We start from the raw sequence: 18,013 nt of genomic DNA on the forward strand, positions 1-18,013 counted from the left end.
TTGTTAGTTTCACTTGAGTAATTACTTTCCACTACAGCTGTAAAACAACAACAAAACCTGTAAGGCCAAATTTCTACATTTTATCAATTTATTTTTCAACGTTTGACTTCACACAGAGTGCTACACAAGAGTTGAAAAGTGAAATGAATTCCAGTTCATTGTGGCCGGATCTCCTAGGTTTTACACTTCATTATAATCTCACCATTATTATCCCAGTGCATTAGAGGCCAGGTTTCAAGGATTCTTCTTTCTCGTTTGTTGATTAAAATACAGCAGCCCAGTACACTGACGGGGACAGATTCATACTGGTCCCTATCCATTCATTACGTACACATGTTTTTAAAGCCATCTAATAGAGTTGCAGTCCAGTTTGACTTTGTTTTTAGGTAAACAAGGAAATCGTTCTTCGAAGCAGATGTTAAAGGGATTTCAGTCCCTTATTACCTGCAGATGTAAGAGGCTGCATAAATCCACAGTCCCTGGACAATCGGTCAAGTATTAATTATAAATGGTCTAGAAGGAAAGAATGAATCTATCAAGAGGGCCATTATTAAGTAATCATTCCCTGCTATCTACGTCATCCCTACACTGCCATCTGTTGGTGTTCCTTGCCATTTTTTCTTCTCCTTTTAAATTCCTCATGACCCAGGGCACCATTAGCTGTGCTTTGGAAGCGGATGACACGCTAGAGATCATGAAACTTTAAATGTAGTTTTTTAGTTTTAGTTTTAGTTTTTTTTTTTTTTTTTTAAAGAAAAACAGTAATGACATCACTCCAATGATCACATGGTAGGATATACTTCAATGTGCAGTGACACAGGAGGAGGTTTTATAGGCAGAGCATGAAGTAAGAGAAATGAAAATAGTGGTTAGTACTGTAGAGTCCTATGAGAGTGCAGAGATCAGAGGCAGAGATTCACTTTTTGTCAAACACAAAACTTCACACATGTTCCAAGAAAATGTGTGGAAGCTAAAACTAAGCAAAGTACTAAAGATAGTACGTTTAAAACCTGTAGTACGTTCTTCACCACAAGAAAGGATGAATGTTCGGTGGCACGCAAGGTTTATTTTAGCGTTCCAAAGCCTTTTGTTTCTCAGAAGAAAAAGCTATGAGGAGGCTGTGTTCGTTTTGTTCGCAGGGTCTGTGGTGTTTGTTTTCCTGTCAGTCAGGATACAGCCTGGCTTGCCTTCCTCCTGGCTGGCATCTGCCCAGTCTCGGCCCCGGACTCCCTCTCCCTCTGAGACGCTCCCCCGATGGGCAGGGAGGTCTCTATGGCTACGCCTCCCAGTCCTCCTCATCCTCCTCTGCGGGGGGCTGATGGAGGGCTGGGAGGGGCGGGATCGCATCGGACATCCGGGCGAAGGCGCCGCCGGAGCTGGCCGGGGCCTCGGCTCCTCCTTCTCCACCGACGGGGCCCTTTCCGGAGATACCTGGGGGAGCAGGAAAGCTGTAATGGGTTGCTCAGGCATAGCATTCAATATTTTGAGTGAAACACAAATTAAGCACAATTTTCTAAGTTTCAATCGCTCAGTGATCGAGCTGTGAAGACAGACGTGTCAGGCCCAGTTGGGTGGGAATGGGTTACCTTTCCTCCGCATGGCCAGTTTATTGAAGAGGTCAGACATGAAGTCCCCTCCGCTCACTGCAGCTCCCACTGGAAGAAAAGGGAATAAACAGGGAGGCTTTACTCAGAGCAGAGATGCCACTATGTGTAGATCTCTTTAAACTGTGTCCCGCTCCTTCATTTATCTTTCCTCTATACATTCCACCCCCAAGCATCCTGAAAACAAATCGATACCATAATGGTCAGACATGTACTGGCCTCAGCCCGTTTAAACAGGGTGAATGCGCTCCCTGAAAGGATACAGAAGGACAATCAGACATGCGGGTAGGGTTTGACACTCCCAGTCAAAGACATTGAGCTTCTTGGACTAATTCAACTTGACAGAGTTCAGCGTGTTCGAAAAGGTTCTCACAATCGGTCATCTCCCCTTTAATGTGCCATAGAGTCTCCTCTGCATCTCGCTCGTGGGGATCGTGTGCATTAGGCGGAAGTCAAGAGCTCTTGCCCCACTTATGGAAAACTCTGCTGTGTGAGATGGAGGATCTAGGGACCTCCTTCAGCCACAACATGCTGCAGAGAACGGAGATGGAGATAAGATGTGGCCCCGAGATCCCACTTCTCTACGCTCACCGGTGGAGTAAACAGAAAGTGCCCGTGGCAGAAAACAGTCTATTCACTACAGAGAGGAATAGAGTGTAGGATTGTGTCTCGCTCACATTGGGTCTCATGGGGGGAGGCCAAGCCTGTAAACAACTGATGCACCAGGCTAATGGTCAGAACTGAATTGAGAATTCAAGAACGGTACTACATTTTCTATCCAATTAAAATGGAGATGTCAGCACTTGGCATTTGCAAATCCGTTTCAACTAGAATTAAATAGCTTGCTTTAATGAGGTAGACGTTAAGTTTCTGAGCGATACAAAACACTCCCTGTCTGGGAGGCTGGAATTGGGGGAGATCTAGTATTTATTTAACAGCACATGACCTTACCCAGGACCATGTATACATGTCACACAATACAAACACTGTAAGAAACGGTACAAGCAAGCAAAAAAATACAATATACAACTTTTATAGTTCTAAGCACTATAGTCAGAGCAGAAAATATAGCATTCGTTATATCAGTGCTATGTTTGGTGGCCTCAAAACAGGTTTATTTACACATAGGACAGATATAGCTACACTTAAGGAGGATTCGAACCCGTTTAAGTAAACCTGCCTTGCTCTTGCTCCTTCTGCTTCTTCTTCTCCATCTTGCGTTCCTTCACGTTGCGCAGTTTGGCCTTGCCGATGCCGCCAGCGTTGCGGATGGACTCCAGGAGGCTGGCCCTGCCGTCGGAGGGCTTCACCACTTCAGAGGGCGCCCCCTTCAATGGGCCTGAGTGGCAAACAACCAGGAGAGAGACGTCAAACCCAGCCCAGAAGCCCAGTTCAGGAGGGATCAAATGCACAGGCTGCTCTAGCCTGGTGATACACGTTTGCACCAAGCCGAAGTCATGCCTGAAATGAGGCTGGGATTCAGTTTTAGCCCTCAGAGGACATCACACCGGGCTAAACCCCATAAATCACATCAGTAATCCTCCGCTTTCCTCGGCAGGGGAAAAATTGATATGCTTGAAAGAAGTGGAAGCTTCACTGTCCTGCTGTTGACTTTCAAGGGTAAGATTTATGGACTACATACTTTAATACCATCAAAGTTGGGCATTTCAGCATGGCTGTGGGGAGGACAAAGCAAAATATGTAGACCTAGCTGCAGGTAGACGCATTTAATTTGAGGACTGGACTGAAACATGCATGTTTCGCATGGCTATCATTCTAGCTTATTGTATGGAATGGATTGTGTACTTTTTGTATACATAAAAACTATACTTGCATAGGAATAATAAAATGCATGTCTGTATAATTTGAATATACTCCATCATCCACTAAAAACACACAATGTCTGGTCCTCTCACGCAGAAATGGACACGAGGCGGACAGGAATTCAACCAGGCAAATCCATGTTATGCTAAAGAAATCCCTCCTACTTCATCAACTGAAATAATAATTAAATAAAAAGATTAACTGAGGAAACCGCAATCAGCACTAAAAAAAACTAAACCATTTCCCACACCAAACACCAGCCAGATGGCGTTGTGATTCCCCCAAGCTTCGGTACAATGCGATTGCTGACCTTCGCCATAAGATTTGATTCTGCTCCACTGATTGAACAGAGCACCTTGTTCTTAAGCCCACAGCTCTAGACTAATGGCTCCTTTCAATCCAGTAGAGAAACAGACTCTTGTAAACACACTTATATGCGAATAAGAATTCCTGTAATGACAAAAGATTTTTAAAAGCTTTTCTGGCAATACAGGGATGCATGAACTGGACGAATAGCATTGATCATGTCAACGTTAAAGGTTAATGTGTGTTTAGGGCTGCAGGGATGAATGTAGCCATTGCTATCGAACACAGCGCACAACCGACGCCCACACTTCTAATCTTGGGTTAAAATTAACGGAAATCCAACAAACGGGGCATAAGCACCACAAGAAGAGAGCATGCTGGGAATGGAATGCTGTGTGACAACAGTTCCAGAACACCAGCCCCTTACACTAGGTTACACTGCCAGCTTTTACTGTGTCAACAACGCACACGGTTGGTTGTGCCATACAGAAGGACAGGTGGACGCACCTGTGGATGAGGGCTGGCCACCCGTGCCTCCGCTGCCAGGGATGGCCAGAGTCGGGGGCGGCGGTGGGGGTGGGGGAGGTGCTGGCGGGACACCAGTGGGGGTTCCTGTGCTCAGCATGGGGGCTTCAGGAGGGGGTGGTGGTGGAGGAGGTGGAGGCGGTGGTGGAGGTACTTCACCCCGGAACTGGAAGTCTGGAAAATAAACAAAAAAACATATTAGCAAAAATATTGCTTGGGGGGTTTGTCTGTTTTTTTTTTGTGGTTATGGGATGATCCTTTGATCGTTTCTTTATAAGACTGTGTGTCATGTTATGTCTCAGTGGGTAAAGTTCCCCCATTCAACCCCATTGCTAAGCGGCCCAACTGACATTCAGTCTCAGACGTTCTTGCCACCTGCAACCTCAAGTCCTGCTGTAGTTACTGATGAAGATCGTTCTCTTTCCTTTCTCACGACTGTGGATATTCAGCCAGGCCTGTTCTCAGTGATGCAGGCCGCCTCGACCCCTGGAGCAGTTTGTGTTCTCGGGCATTCTGGAACGGGTTTGAACTCTGCCAGAACTCTCCAATTGGAGTTGCTCACCTGACCCGTTGAGTTCTCCGGGCTCTGTACCAAACGTGGGCAGTTCTGGGATGGCACTGGCTGGCCCAGAGGGGGCAATACCAGGACCGAGGTCAGCACTGTAAGTCAAGTCGTCCGCAATGCCGGGGAGGTCGGGGAGATAGGAGGGCACATCAATCTCCGGCACCTGGCCCAGATCTGGCACGTAGAAATAATTTTCTGCTGTCTGAATAATGGAGAGAAGACAGTGTCTTATACAGTAGAATGTCACTCAACAAATGAGTGGCATGATAGCTAATACATTTTTTTTTTGTTTTTTTAAAGAAAACAGAAATGAAGATTAATTTTAATGGGATAGTGAGTGTTTTCATCTTTCACAATGTTCACAATCTAAGGGATCTAAGATTGGTTTGTGCTATTGGGGATCAGTGAATAATCTGACCACCTGTAATAGAGACGACCCACAATCCTACTACTGATATACACACACGCACACACATATATATCACACACATAAATTAACATTCTTAACAGCCTCCTTCATTGAAAATTTCCTGCTACAGTAATTCCAAAGAAAATGCCTGTCAAAATGTCGTTCTAAGCTATTTCCAATTAATTAACGAACACACAGACAAAAGGTATTAATATCCGGTAAACCTATTAAATAAATTATTAATCAGTCAATAGTTTTTTACATAATGTACAGCAGCACTGCTTGATTGAACATGAATAATTCACAGGCAGTGTTTATGTGTTCTATCAACACTGAAATCAAGCCAGACGGGCTTTTAAATACAGTAAAGCACCAATAATAACGAACAAGTTTTTTTTTTCGCTTTAATGGAATGGATTTCATCAGATCAAATTGGGAATACATTAATTTACATTTTTGACCTCCAAAGTGCAATAGGAAAACACAGGGCAATGTGTTACATCATTATCTTTTTTAGAGGACAAAAAACAAACCTATTAAAAGTTAGTATTGCAGTAATAAAAATAAAAGTGATCCATTAATGCTCATTGTGGCACTTTTGTTAATTTCAATGAAGCACTTGAGTAGCTTGTTAGAGAGGTTTCTTATTCTGCTGGAGACTCCTGTAATTGCAAACCCCACTGCAATCCTGCTATCTCATTCAACAGTGCAAAAGTGAGTGAATTGACTGGAAGATGATTAAGAAGTCATCTACTTTATATCCAAGGGTGACTTTTTTTTGTTTGTTTGTTTTTACCTGGTGAAAAACTCTGATAAAGTAGCTACAAAAAGACGACAGCTTAGAATAAACTGAACATGAGAACTTGGGAGAATAGCTGCTCCATTAAGATAAACTCCCCTTCTGAATAAGATGACCAAAAATCATTGTCTTGAAGTTCTGTGTGAGGCCAGCAGGTGGGAGACGAGATTAAGCTCGTGACTTGAAGCGTGTCTGCCAGACAATTTCAGATTTTCTGACAGGGAGATGGAAAGTCTTAAGCCCTGTGTCCTATTTAACTCATGAAGTATTTGAATAATTTTCTCTGGAGTTTACTGAAGCAGTGAATTAAAGTTTAATTCTGGAGTTTCATCACTCCAAACGTGCTAAGTATAGAGTGTAGCACAGCCTCTAATTCAGTTTTCAGCTCACATGAGCTATTCCCACAAGCTGCATGGAGAATTATTAAAGTGAACTGTAATGTTGTCTGGGTGTATTTTCAGTACATACGAGACCTATATGATGTTAAATAATAGTTGAGTGTAATCGACTATATTTCCAGCAGCCCCATGCTGAGAAATAAAATCCCAATAACCAGCCTGAATTATGGGTTCCATCACAGACAGAAACCTGGTGATTTGATTCCAAACACCAGACACGCTGTTCCTCCTACTGACTGGCCCCGATAAAACGGGATGCGCCAGGCAGGGAGGAGAGCCAGAGAGCGAGAGAACAGCATTTGAAAAATCGCGGCCTAGCATCCCTGCCGTCCAGCTGGACTCTCGGCTCCTAGCACCCCGATCTGTCCCCACCTCCCTGCTGCTGAACTGCAGGAGGTGAGTGCCGAGCGATACCTGTCTCTCCAGCTGCTCTCTGGTTGTCATGGACAGCGGGGCGTCGAAGGGCTTCTCCTCCTTCTCCGTCTCCAAAGCGTTATGCGTCTTTGTGACCGCTCCTGCCAGTGGGTCCAAGAGGACATACTTCTTATATCTGGAGTGCGAGAGAGACAAGTAAAAAGAGATAGTAAAAGTAATGATGCTCTCTGACATTAATTGTAGTGGGCAGAAAAAGGGGTTGAATGATTCTGAATGCAAGTGCTTTTTTAAAATGTTGTAGCAACCAAACTATCTAAGTTGGTGATACTCCAGGGAAATAAATGCATACAAAAAATTAAAAAATAAGAATATTCATAGCCGTCATAGATTTTCAATTCGGTTTGCTTTGAATATCTTAGGTTGGCGTAGAACAGTCATACACATAAAACGTGTGCCATAGAATCAATCACTGTCTGGACCCACTACTTTTGGGACCTGGTGCAAAGCCTGGAAAATGCTGATATCCTACCTACTCAACAACAACAAGAGTGAGGAACAAATAAAAGTAGATAAAGGAATAATAAAACAGAAAAAGTAAAAGTGACAGAGCCGGATGAACCATCTGCAAGCGATAGTTAATGCCACCAGGAATGTATTCTGTCACGATGTGCATTAAAGTCCTGTTGTTTGTTCTGAAGTGTTGTTCGGAGTTTAAAGTACAGAAGTGTACGGAGGAGAAGCGAGGCCTATGTGTGATCTGTCACAGCCAGGCCAGTCAGGGCACTGAGCAAAAAACAAGAATCATTAATCGTTAAAACGTGATGACAATTGCCAATTCAAATAACGCAAATAAGAGGCGGAAAAAATGAACAAACAAAAAATGCAGAAGACCAAAAATCCTGTAGACTGAATATTAATATTAATTAGGCCATTGGCATCGCTGTGACACAATTAGAGAGCCAATTGCACTGCGATGGAGCTAATTCATTGCGTGACACTGATTTATCAGTAATTAACAGCTGTTTATCTGACACCAGTCCTGGAAACATTGGAAAGCAAATGGGAATGCCTGGAGCAGCTCCATATCATCACACGGGCACATTCTGGTATGGCTCGATTCTGTCTGCCACATTATTTGCTGTTTATATCGAAAAGGGAAACACTGATCTGTGGGAGCACAAGCCTGGTGAAGTGCGATCTCTCTCCTAACAATTTCTATTATTTGAGCTTAAATCAGGGTGTGCAAATACCAAATCGTGTTCCAAAATGAAGAACACGGTGCTCAGGAATACTTTGCCTCTCAGGATGTTACAGATGCAGTCTTAAGTTGTTCACCATGGCAACCAGCACATTAGATGCAGCAGATATGTGGATGACAAACAAAGGGGAACACAGAGTGGAGTATCAGGGGAGAAGAACACCGCCATAATCAGCACTATCGAACAGGCGCTTCCATTGAGCTCATTCTCCCAGGACACGCACTTATGTAACACAAGGCCCTTTTTGCATATGAAGATGCTTACAGGTTTTCTGTGGTGTTGAAGAGAAGCAGAGAGCTCACTGAACTGATGTTTCTGGGTAGGCTGCCCAGTCCCTCCTCCGTCTCGTCCTCCGAGCGTCTCTTGGCGTTCACACACACAGGGAAGTACATCAGCTTCTCCTGCGAGAGAGAGTCAGGGAGGGGTTTAGGCTCCAGAGACAAGGATAGCTTACACACGGATGGACAGCTCTCCCGTTTGGCAAGGTAAACAGCAACACACCTCAGGAATACAAGGCGCGTTAGTAGAATGAAAACATTGTCACCGACATTCGCCTTGGTTCTTATTTGGTCGCTCTCTCTCCTGGCTAAAACATCTAAGCAGCATGTCTAGGCCCCGTTTGAGATGCACGGTATGGACCGCAGTGGCCTTTCAGAGCATGAGAGATGCGCTGTCAGGTTTGATCACTGTCAAGTAGCCCCGAACACCTTCCTGCACTTTGGCAGCGGCTGCAAACTCAGCAGCTTCGCCTTTGTTTTCCATTCATTTTTTATCAGTGCCCTTTTCTCTTACAGGTCCTGCCAGCCTTAGCCATTCATGCAAAATTGATCAGAAGAGGGGGAATGGGAGGTTCTCATATATATATAATAAAAGCTCTAGAGCCACTCAACAGGCTTCCTCTCAATAAAAGCATTGAGACAAACATTTATTGGATGTCTCCTTTGAACTCTACCCATTTTAACAAGCAAGCAAGAACCATTTTCTAACTGTGATCTGAATACACTGATATACAAATCACAAATTGCATTATTTATAGGATAAGTTATACTGCATATTTTTTTCTTATGTTTTTGTTAACATCATAATTACATTGGGTCTTTTTTATCATAACAGCTTCGTTATGATGTTTTACTACAGCTGAAAAGAGTTTCTCTTTCTTTTTTTTGGAATTAAATAGCAAACAAGGACACAGAGTACTTCTGGAACCACAAGAGACTGACAGGTTTAATCCATCTTGGCTGTGATTAGTTTGGTGTTTGGACAGCCAAAAAAGAAAATCTAATTAATTAAGGATTCAGTAACAAGCTGATATATGTTTTTCTTTGCTGTAACTGGCAGAATCTAAATATTTAGATTATCTTAGAATTGACACACACACACTTACATAAAGTATAGTTTTGGTTAAAAGTATTAACACCCAGTTAAATCAATGTTCAGTGATTCATTTAATAGGTCTTGATTGTAGTTAGTTAAGACAAGGATAATGCACATATGTGACTTCTCCTCCACTGATGTTGCCTTTACGGATTTCTCTAAGCTGAATCAGTCATTAACAAATAAAATTAATAAATAAATACAGTTTAGAGAACAATGTGTATTTTTTTGACAGCATAACTTTTCTGGAAACATACACATAATAAAATGGAACAGAAAGCCACAGCACACAAAGTTGCTTTCTAAATAAACCATGAAAAAAACAAAACCAACAACAAAAACATATCCCAAGATTCAACCTTGCTCTTTGTGATCGAGGGTATTTGTGTTAAATTGTTCAGACAACCCTGTATAGAAGTAAGTAGAATAAGTAGAGATTGCAGTAATGGAGTTATTTTGTCTTTAACCCACTTGGCTGAGGGAACGACAGCCTGGCCAAGAGGACGAGGCCATCAGAAAACCGCACACAGGGTGGATGGAGCCAAGGAATAAAAAGTATGATAGTGTATGAACATGAGGGTGCATCTCTTTGGTTGTGCTGGGATCAAAGTGAAGGGAGATTGGGGTTGTCCTCCTCCCGATCTGTAGTTTTAAGATTTCAAAACCCTTCTTTTATGGTGTAATAAAAGAGTAAGCCAATTAGCAGCAGAGCAATCTTGGAATACCCCAATAATGAGTTTTATCTTTCAGTGTGGTTTAGTGATTTAATCAGATGAAGTGTAAACCGTCACACTTAGATCTACGTAAATGAGATGCATCCATCCTGGATTACACCGAAATTAAGTGTGTATTATCTTCACACAGCTTGAGCTTACACTAATACTGGAAGTAGCAAACAAAGACAAATCTTCAGAGATAGCGACAGAAAAATATGTTCTACATGGCATTTACAACAGACGTTTCAGAGTCTTAGACATTGGCTAAGAGGTCCCCTTCATTTCTGGTCAATGACAATTCCTCAGGTTCTTACACCACACCTATTCCTTCTATCGATTTTACATATACAGTGGGGGAAAAAAGTATTTGATCCCCTGCTTATTTTGTACGTTTGCCCACTGACAAAGAAATGATCAGTCTATAATTTTAATGGTAGATGTATTTTAACAGTGAGAGATAGAATAACAACAAAATCCAGAAAAACACATTTCAAAAAAAGTTATAAATTGATTTGCATGATAATGAGGGAAATAAGTATTTGACCCCTTCGACTTAGTACTTGGTGGCAAAACCCTTGTTGGCAATCACAGAGGTCAGACGTTTCTTGTAGTTGGCCACCAGGTTTGCACACATCTCAGGAGGGATTTTGTCCCACTCCTCTTTGCAGATCCTCTCCAAGTCATTAAGGTTTCGAGGCTGATGTTTGGCAACTCGAACCTTCAGCTCCCTCCACAGATTTTCTATGGAATTAAGGTCTGGAGACTGGCTAGGCCACTCCAGGACCTTAATGTGCTTCTTCTTGAGCCACTCCTTTGTTGCCTTGGCTGTGTGTTTTGGGTCATTGTCATGCTGGAATACCCATCCACAACCCATTTTCAATGCCCTGGCTGAGGGAAGGAGGTTCTCACCCAAGATTTGACGGTACATGGCCCCGGCCATCGTCCCTTTGATGCGGTGCAGTTGTCCTGTCCCCTTAGCAGAAAAACACCCCCAAAGCATAATGTTTCCACCTCCATGTTTGACGGTGGGGATGGTGTTCTTGGGGTCATTCCTCCTCCTCCAAACACGGCGAGTTGAGTTGATGCCAAAGAGCTCGATTTTGGTCTCATCTTTCACCCAGTTCTCCTCTGAATCATTCAGATGTTGGCAAACTTCAGACGGGCCTGTACATGTGCTTTCTTGAGCAGGGGGACCTTGCGGGCGCTGCAGGATTTCAGTCCTTCACGGCGTAGTGTGTTACCATTGTTTTCTTGCTGACTATGGTCCCAGCTGCCTTGAGATCATTAACAAGATCCTCCCGTGTAGTTCTGGGTTGATTCCTCACCGTTCTCATGATCATTGAAACTCCACGAGGTGAGATCTTGCATGGGGCCCCAGACCGAGGGAGACTGACAGTTATTTTGTGTTTCTTCCATTTACGAATAATCGCACCAACTGTTGTCACCTTCTCACCAAGCTGCTTGGCGATGGTCTTGTAGCCCATTCCAGCCTTGTGTAGGTCTACAATCTTGTCCCTGACATCCTTGGACAGCTCTTTGGTCTTGGCCATGGTGGAGAGTTTGGAATCTGATTGATTGATTGCTTCTGTGGACAGGTGTCTTTTATACAGGTAACGAGCTGAGATTAGGAGCACTCCCTTTAAGAGAGTGCCCCTAATCTCAGCTCGTTACCTGTATAAAAGACACCTGGGAGCCAGAAATCTTGCTGATTGATAGGGGATCAAATACTTATTTCCCTCATTAACATGCAAATCAATTTATAACTTTTTTGAAATGCGTTTTTCTGGATTTTTTTGCTGTTATTCTGTCTCTCACTGTTAAAATACACCTACCATTAAAATTATAGACTGATCATTTCTTTGTCAGTGGGCAAACGTACAAAATCAGCAGGGGATCAAATACTTTTTTCCCTCACTGTATTCTTTTATACTCTTCTAACAGTGCTGAAGCATGTCATATATGGTGTCCAACGATAGACACTTCTTGTTCTACCTATAAGATCTATGTATAACTTTATTATATAGGCTCTTTTCCATACATACACTACAGCATATCATCATCTTACTATAAATTCTAATTCCAGTTAATTATATAATATCAAAGTTATGAATTAATCTTTCATAAGGTTCTGAAAGTAACCTACAGGTAAAAAAGAAAGAAAAAAAAGGAAATTTGAATTCAAACATGCTGCTTAGCAACAGGCAATAGCATATGAAAAAAGTCACTTTAATCAGATTGAAATCTGACATTCAAATTCTAAGAAACAAGAAAAAAGAAATAATTATCTTGACATTCAATGTACAATGTGAGGAATCTTTCCAAATTAAATGAAACCCAAGTGTTCCATTAACACAGAAGAAAATACAGTAAGCAGACAAATATGTTTTGCTTTCTTCTGAGATGTAATTCATTTATGTGGTATAAACAAATATCCTTACCCTGGTAATGTTTCACCAATACTGAAATACTATAAACAATAAACATGCAATGATATGGAGGATGTAACTGAGCTGTCAGCTCTGATAACCATTGCCAGCAAACAGAGGGATGAATCCATGACAGCAGTTTAGATTCCTTGGCTTGACTGGATTAGAAGTGACAATCGCAGGCAAAGTCATTAACTATACTCAGTTCCTTAAAATTCATTTTTTGAATTCTGTGTTTATTAGGTGTAAATCACAGACACAAGCAATACTTCCTCACAGTATGCTGAACTGCACCCTAAAAAATGAAAAAATTCAGACCGCACAAAAAAAACCAAGCATAACAAAGAAAGTACTCATTTAAAATTATCTTAAGAAACTGCAGAATATGCATGATTCACATGGGTACATTGATCGAGGCATTATACATTGTCATTTTGCACTTAGACAACTTTTAAATCCATCACTGGGAATTAAATAACGGACTTGACTGAATGTGTGCTTGTGTGACCTCTATGTAATCCTGCCTTAAAAAGAGTGAGTTAGCACTCCTAAAAACATTCAGGCGGAAGTTGTGTCAAATTAATGAAAGCAGAACAAGGTTACAGCCTTAAAAGTTCCCAATTTTGCTTGCAGCACACATAAAATGCTGGTAGTTCATTCAATATTGTAAGATCTTGCTAACTATCAACTGAACAACAGAGCAAATAATCATTGTTTCAATCTATTTCTATTATTTCTCCTGATTAGGTTTAGTATTTATGTGTGGTGGAACTTTGCTATAATTACAACCAACAGTCTTCACAAGAATGGATGGCTTTAAATTAATGTTTGTAACCTTATTTTAATAATTAAGCAAACATTAAGAACAAAACAAACAGTATATTAAATCTGCATTTAAAGATTACTGTTATGTAATGTTATGAGTGGTGATATTATTTGAAAAAGAAGACTATTCAATATGAACAGCAGTTGCAATTAGTTAAAGCTTAGATAATTGTTTTAAAAATAGTAAGTGCCAAAGCATACATGAAATGAGTCAACTGCTGAAAACACATTTATGCATTGCTCTAAACTGCTTACTTTCAGTGTAAATTGATATTCAGTACTATGACAATATTAAAGCAGCAGTAGGCACATGTAATTATCTTCGTAATCCCAGGCTTCACAAATTGCACACTGGCATCCTCTAAATAGAAAGTATCCCAGTGGGCATTAAATCCTGCACTTGCAAATACCCTTAAAAACAAAAACAAATAGTACTACTAACCACAAACTGTCATTGCAGCCCCAGACTCCATCCCCTCACAACCATAACAAACAGGGGAATCAAATGAAACTACAATATCCACATCCGCTGTACTCTATTCTTTCATTGATTGAAATATTCCTCTTACTGCCAATGCAACTTTTAGAAGTAGATAAAGAAAACCTCTGTAGTTAACCAATCAAAAACTGATTGACGATAATACTGATGGTGATGATTATTATTAAATCAATTTGCAGAGACCTTTATCCTAGATTACTTGTATGATCACACAAAAACAGACATACGATGTTCAACAATATTGTTAGACACGTCAGGTTTGAAAATCAAATAAAATGAAGAATAAAAACAGTCAAATGAAGGTATAAGATCATAGAAGACTACAGGTATAATCTAAACGGGTGTCTAAGGAGGCAGTGGAAGGAGGTAAGAATGACTTCATGCTCTCAACAACAAAAAAACATCCCTTATTAGCTTACTCAATGTCTCACTCGTCTGAAAGGTCTGGATTTTGAAACTAAACGACAGACTGTAAATATCAAGGGAAAGCAAGGAAAGATGTGAAGGCAGAATTTGTTTAAGGTGATGCCCATGAATGACCAGTCAGTACAATCAATGAAGACACACTAAGAAATATACAAACGAAGAGTGAATCATGAGCTCAGAAGTCAAGCAAACCCTCAAGGAGCATTTAATGAGGGCTTATATAAACCATAGCACAAAATATATGATCTTTTACACACTATCGCACTTCCCAATCTGTAGTACCAAGGCATCACACATCCCATTCATTTCAGGAGGCACATTAGCAAGCCTAACGAAACCCTGTCAAACTGCAGTGCATACTGGGAACTCTGCTTATGGCTTCATTTCAAAAGAAAGCATTGAATATCATTTGAGTTGATTTTGCTAATTCATTATAAACTGAATGCTAAAGAAAATGAGGTCTGGGAACAAATGTTACAGCATCTGTCATTGACACAAAAAACAAAAAAAAGACAAATCTCTCAAACGTTTTCCACATGACTTCATTTATTATGATTCGGGACATCTGATTGAGGGATTAAAGATATGGGTTATTAATAATTCACTCACTGCTAAAAAAGACAAAAAGAACTGAGGCAGCATATTACTGGCGTTCTGCTGAAGCTGCACTCGCAGTGTCTTACTCTCGTTAAAGCAACACTTGCACATGAAGTTATTTTGGTAACCCGGGAGACTCAAATGTAGCTCTTGTTCTCTGTGCTACACACTGGAACACAACATGCATCAGCAAGAGTGATGGCAGATCTATAAACACGCAGATGTACAGGAAAATGCTTTCACAGTGCTGGTCACAGAGTCAGGAAATACATCCCAGTGATGGGCTCACCTCATCCGTTTCTTCAGTCTTTATTTATGCTACGAGTTAAGAGTCCTACTGAGCTGCAGAATTCCCTATCAACACAGAGCAAAATGTGCCACTCATCCTAGTCTCAGAGTTAAGTCTCACATTTATATTAGTTTGTTATGATGAGATTCACATAAAATGACAGATACCCCTACTTAACCTATACATCGTGGTTGATGTCTTTTGTTGTGTTCATATTGATTTCTGGCGTTCACTTTGCTTAGTTTCACAGTGTGCAATGTACATGCTCTTAATCTGACTCTGTGCTAAGGTAACAAACGACTGCTGTTAGAGCTAATTTTCTTAATTATCAGATTCATGTGAGGACACTGTTAAATCATTGGGATTCTTCCAAAAACAAAAACAAAACACGAGGCGAGAACTCTGATTAAAAATTAGCCTCACAAATTGTACAGCTCTAGTTTTGGATAAAAGGTGCGACACATTATTGACACCAATAAACGCTGCTGTACATTTAAATTACTAATTGATCATCTTGCATGAATCGTGCCAATAAGTTGCCATCATTGATTCTGGATTTGATTTAATTTAATTTAGAATGCAATTAAAATGTGCAATGACCCCTTTTATAAGAGCCAAGTAATAAAGTAAAATAAATTCATTAAAATTTAATCTCATCCTTTAAAATACTACCTTGGCTGGGAATTTGGGAGAATCTGAGCTTTAAAAAAAAAATAAACAAAAAAATAAGTATAGTATTGTTAGTCAACAGCAGGTGGCGGTGTAGAACAGAGATCCTCCCTACACTTCCCATCTTGCATACGAGGTTGTCCAGGGTCACAGCTGCACAGGCCAAAGGCATCGTGGGTGAATTGACTATGATGACTCCTGAAGCCTGAACGCATTTATTTGTAAGGTGGCCCCTGTACTAATCGGTCTACTAAAATGAACGTTACGTAAGGTATGCATTATAATGGAGCGCAGTGTCTCGATCCTCGTCCTGCACTCAACAGCTGTGCTGGCTGACGTGGAGAGGCAATACCTGAGGGCTGAATAAGGAAGACTGACAACCACAGGACCAGCTGCAGGACAACAGCTTTGTGCCATGGCTGCAGTTACATAGCTATAGTCTAATGAGCGTGCACTGTTCGGTGAACTGTCCTCACTAGACATAAATGTGGCTTTTAACTCTTGGGAGGGAGAAGAACAGCGGTAAATAGCTACCATTACTGCTAATCTATTAATTAATTCATACATAAAACCTGTAGTATACAACAGACAGACAGGACTCTCTTTCACAAAATAAACTTATCTAAAATGTTTTGTCCTGGATGATTGACAGATAATACAACTTTCTGGGGGAGGGTTCATTTCTAATTCATTCATAATACAAAAGTCAGTCTTTGATGCAACAGAGCCGTTAAAAATGAGTAAAATAACTCCTACACATCAGCCTATACATATCTCCAGGCCTCTATACAAATGTTATGCATTGTCTCTTACGGTTAGGATTTCCATTTATAAAATGTGATAATTTTTTATTTAAATCTAACAAAGTAAAAAATCACTACCTGGATAGATAGTGAGATTTCTCTTTAAAAATTAAAAAAATAAACCTAATAGTTTTATTATATATTTCAACTGATTTGATATAAAAGATAGACAATCTCAACTTCACCTTGAAGGGGATGGTGCACAACCTGGATGTCATCTGATCTCTCCTATGAGTCACACATTCAGCATGTTTCAAGATCAATATTTCTAAAATGCACGACACGGAGAAATGAATACACGTATTTGTGATGTTTAGATTGGATTATTGTAATGCCATTCTGCCAGGAAGCACAAACAGAATTATTTCTACAATTCAGTTATTCAAAACTCTGCTGCAAGGATTTTAATCAAAACCAATAAATGCGACCACATCACTCTGATATAATTCCCTGTTTCCACTAGCCACGTTTATCTGCACCTCAGCGTGGCCATGCTAGGGCTCAGCTGCATCTCCGCCTGTGCCCGAACTAGTTTCAGGCAGCACACTTTCACACATCGTACCGGCTGAGTCCCACACTGGTCCGGGTCAATACTGTGACGTCCCTGACGCAGCGCCACTGCATTTGGAAATTGAAACTACAGTAATGCAGTAATGGTGGCCGCTCTCGATGTGAGAGATGCGGTACAAACTTTTCCAAAGAGGGAATGTGTGTGTTTACCTTGGGAAAACAATTCATCTGGAGCAGTTATTAATGTACGGTGGAAAAGTGCCACACAGGATTAAATGCTTGGAGCAGAAAGACATTTCTCCTGCTGGAGAAAGGACTGCATACAATGTGCCCTGACGAAATCCATTCCTTTTTTTGTTATAAATACACGCAAACAATTAAATGTCCCGATGTCTTGTAAATTCTTTTAAAATAATTTAAATGGCACGGTTTTTAACTTTCCCGTTTACAGAATCTTAAAACTATTACAATGTTTAAAACAGAGAATAATTTTTAAGTGATCAATCGCATGAAGCAGCGCATATTTTAATTATATTTGTAATCCCTCATTATCGCTATAACTATATGTTAATGGTAATCCAATTATAGATGCTTTACCGACTGCAGAAATACAAACCTTACAACCTCACAAAACTTAGCGATTAATACATCTCATCCATTAATTACGGTGCCAAAAATATTTTTAAAGGAATACCATTCACAATAAAAGTCGATGCCAGGTGATGTTATTGATGTGTGACTCATGTATATACATGTATTAATTTTGCTTAAGAAACTACATATATAGGCTGTGACTATTTATGTCATACTGTATA

At 40.7% G+C, this 18,013-nt stretch overlaps 1 protein-coding gene across 2 annotated transcripts in view; it reads right to left on the minus strand.

Moving 5' to 3' along the window:
- Positions 1 to 70: 70 nt before the first annotated feature.
- wash1 (WAS protein family homolog 1) overlaps positions 71 to 18,013 on the minus strand; it is a 47,974-nt gene continuing 30,031 nt past the window's right edge. For both annotated transcript variants that reach the window (XM_066724005.1, XM_066724004.1), the window contains exons 5-11: positions 8,329 to 8,465; positions 6,845 to 6,980; positions 4,822 to 5,026; positions 4,242 to 4,433; positions 2,785 to 2,943; positions 1,587 to 1,655; positions 71 to 1,431 (exon numbers count right to left, since the gene is read on the minus strand). In XM_066724005.1, coding sequence (XP_066580102.1) covers positions 1,277 to 1,431; positions 1,587 to 1,655; positions 2,785 to 2,943; positions 4,242 to 4,433; positions 4,822 to 5,026; positions 6,845 to 6,980; positions 8,329 to 8,465 — 1,053 coding nt within the window. In that variant the 3' untranslated portion in view covers positions 71 to 1,276. The remainder of the gene's footprint in view (positions 1,432 to 1,586; positions 1,656 to 2,784; positions 2,944 to 4,241; positions 4,434 to 4,821; positions 5,027 to 6,844; positions 6,981 to 8,328; positions 8,466 to 18,013) is intronic.

Source organism: Amia ocellicauda, chromosome 15, assembly GCF_036373705.1.
Source record: "Amia ocellicauda isolate fAmiCal2 chromosome 15, fAmiCal2.hap1, whole genome shotgun sequence".
Lineage (NCBI taxonomy): Eukaryota > Metazoa > Chordata > Actinopteri > Amiiformes > Amiidae > Amia > Amia ocellicauda.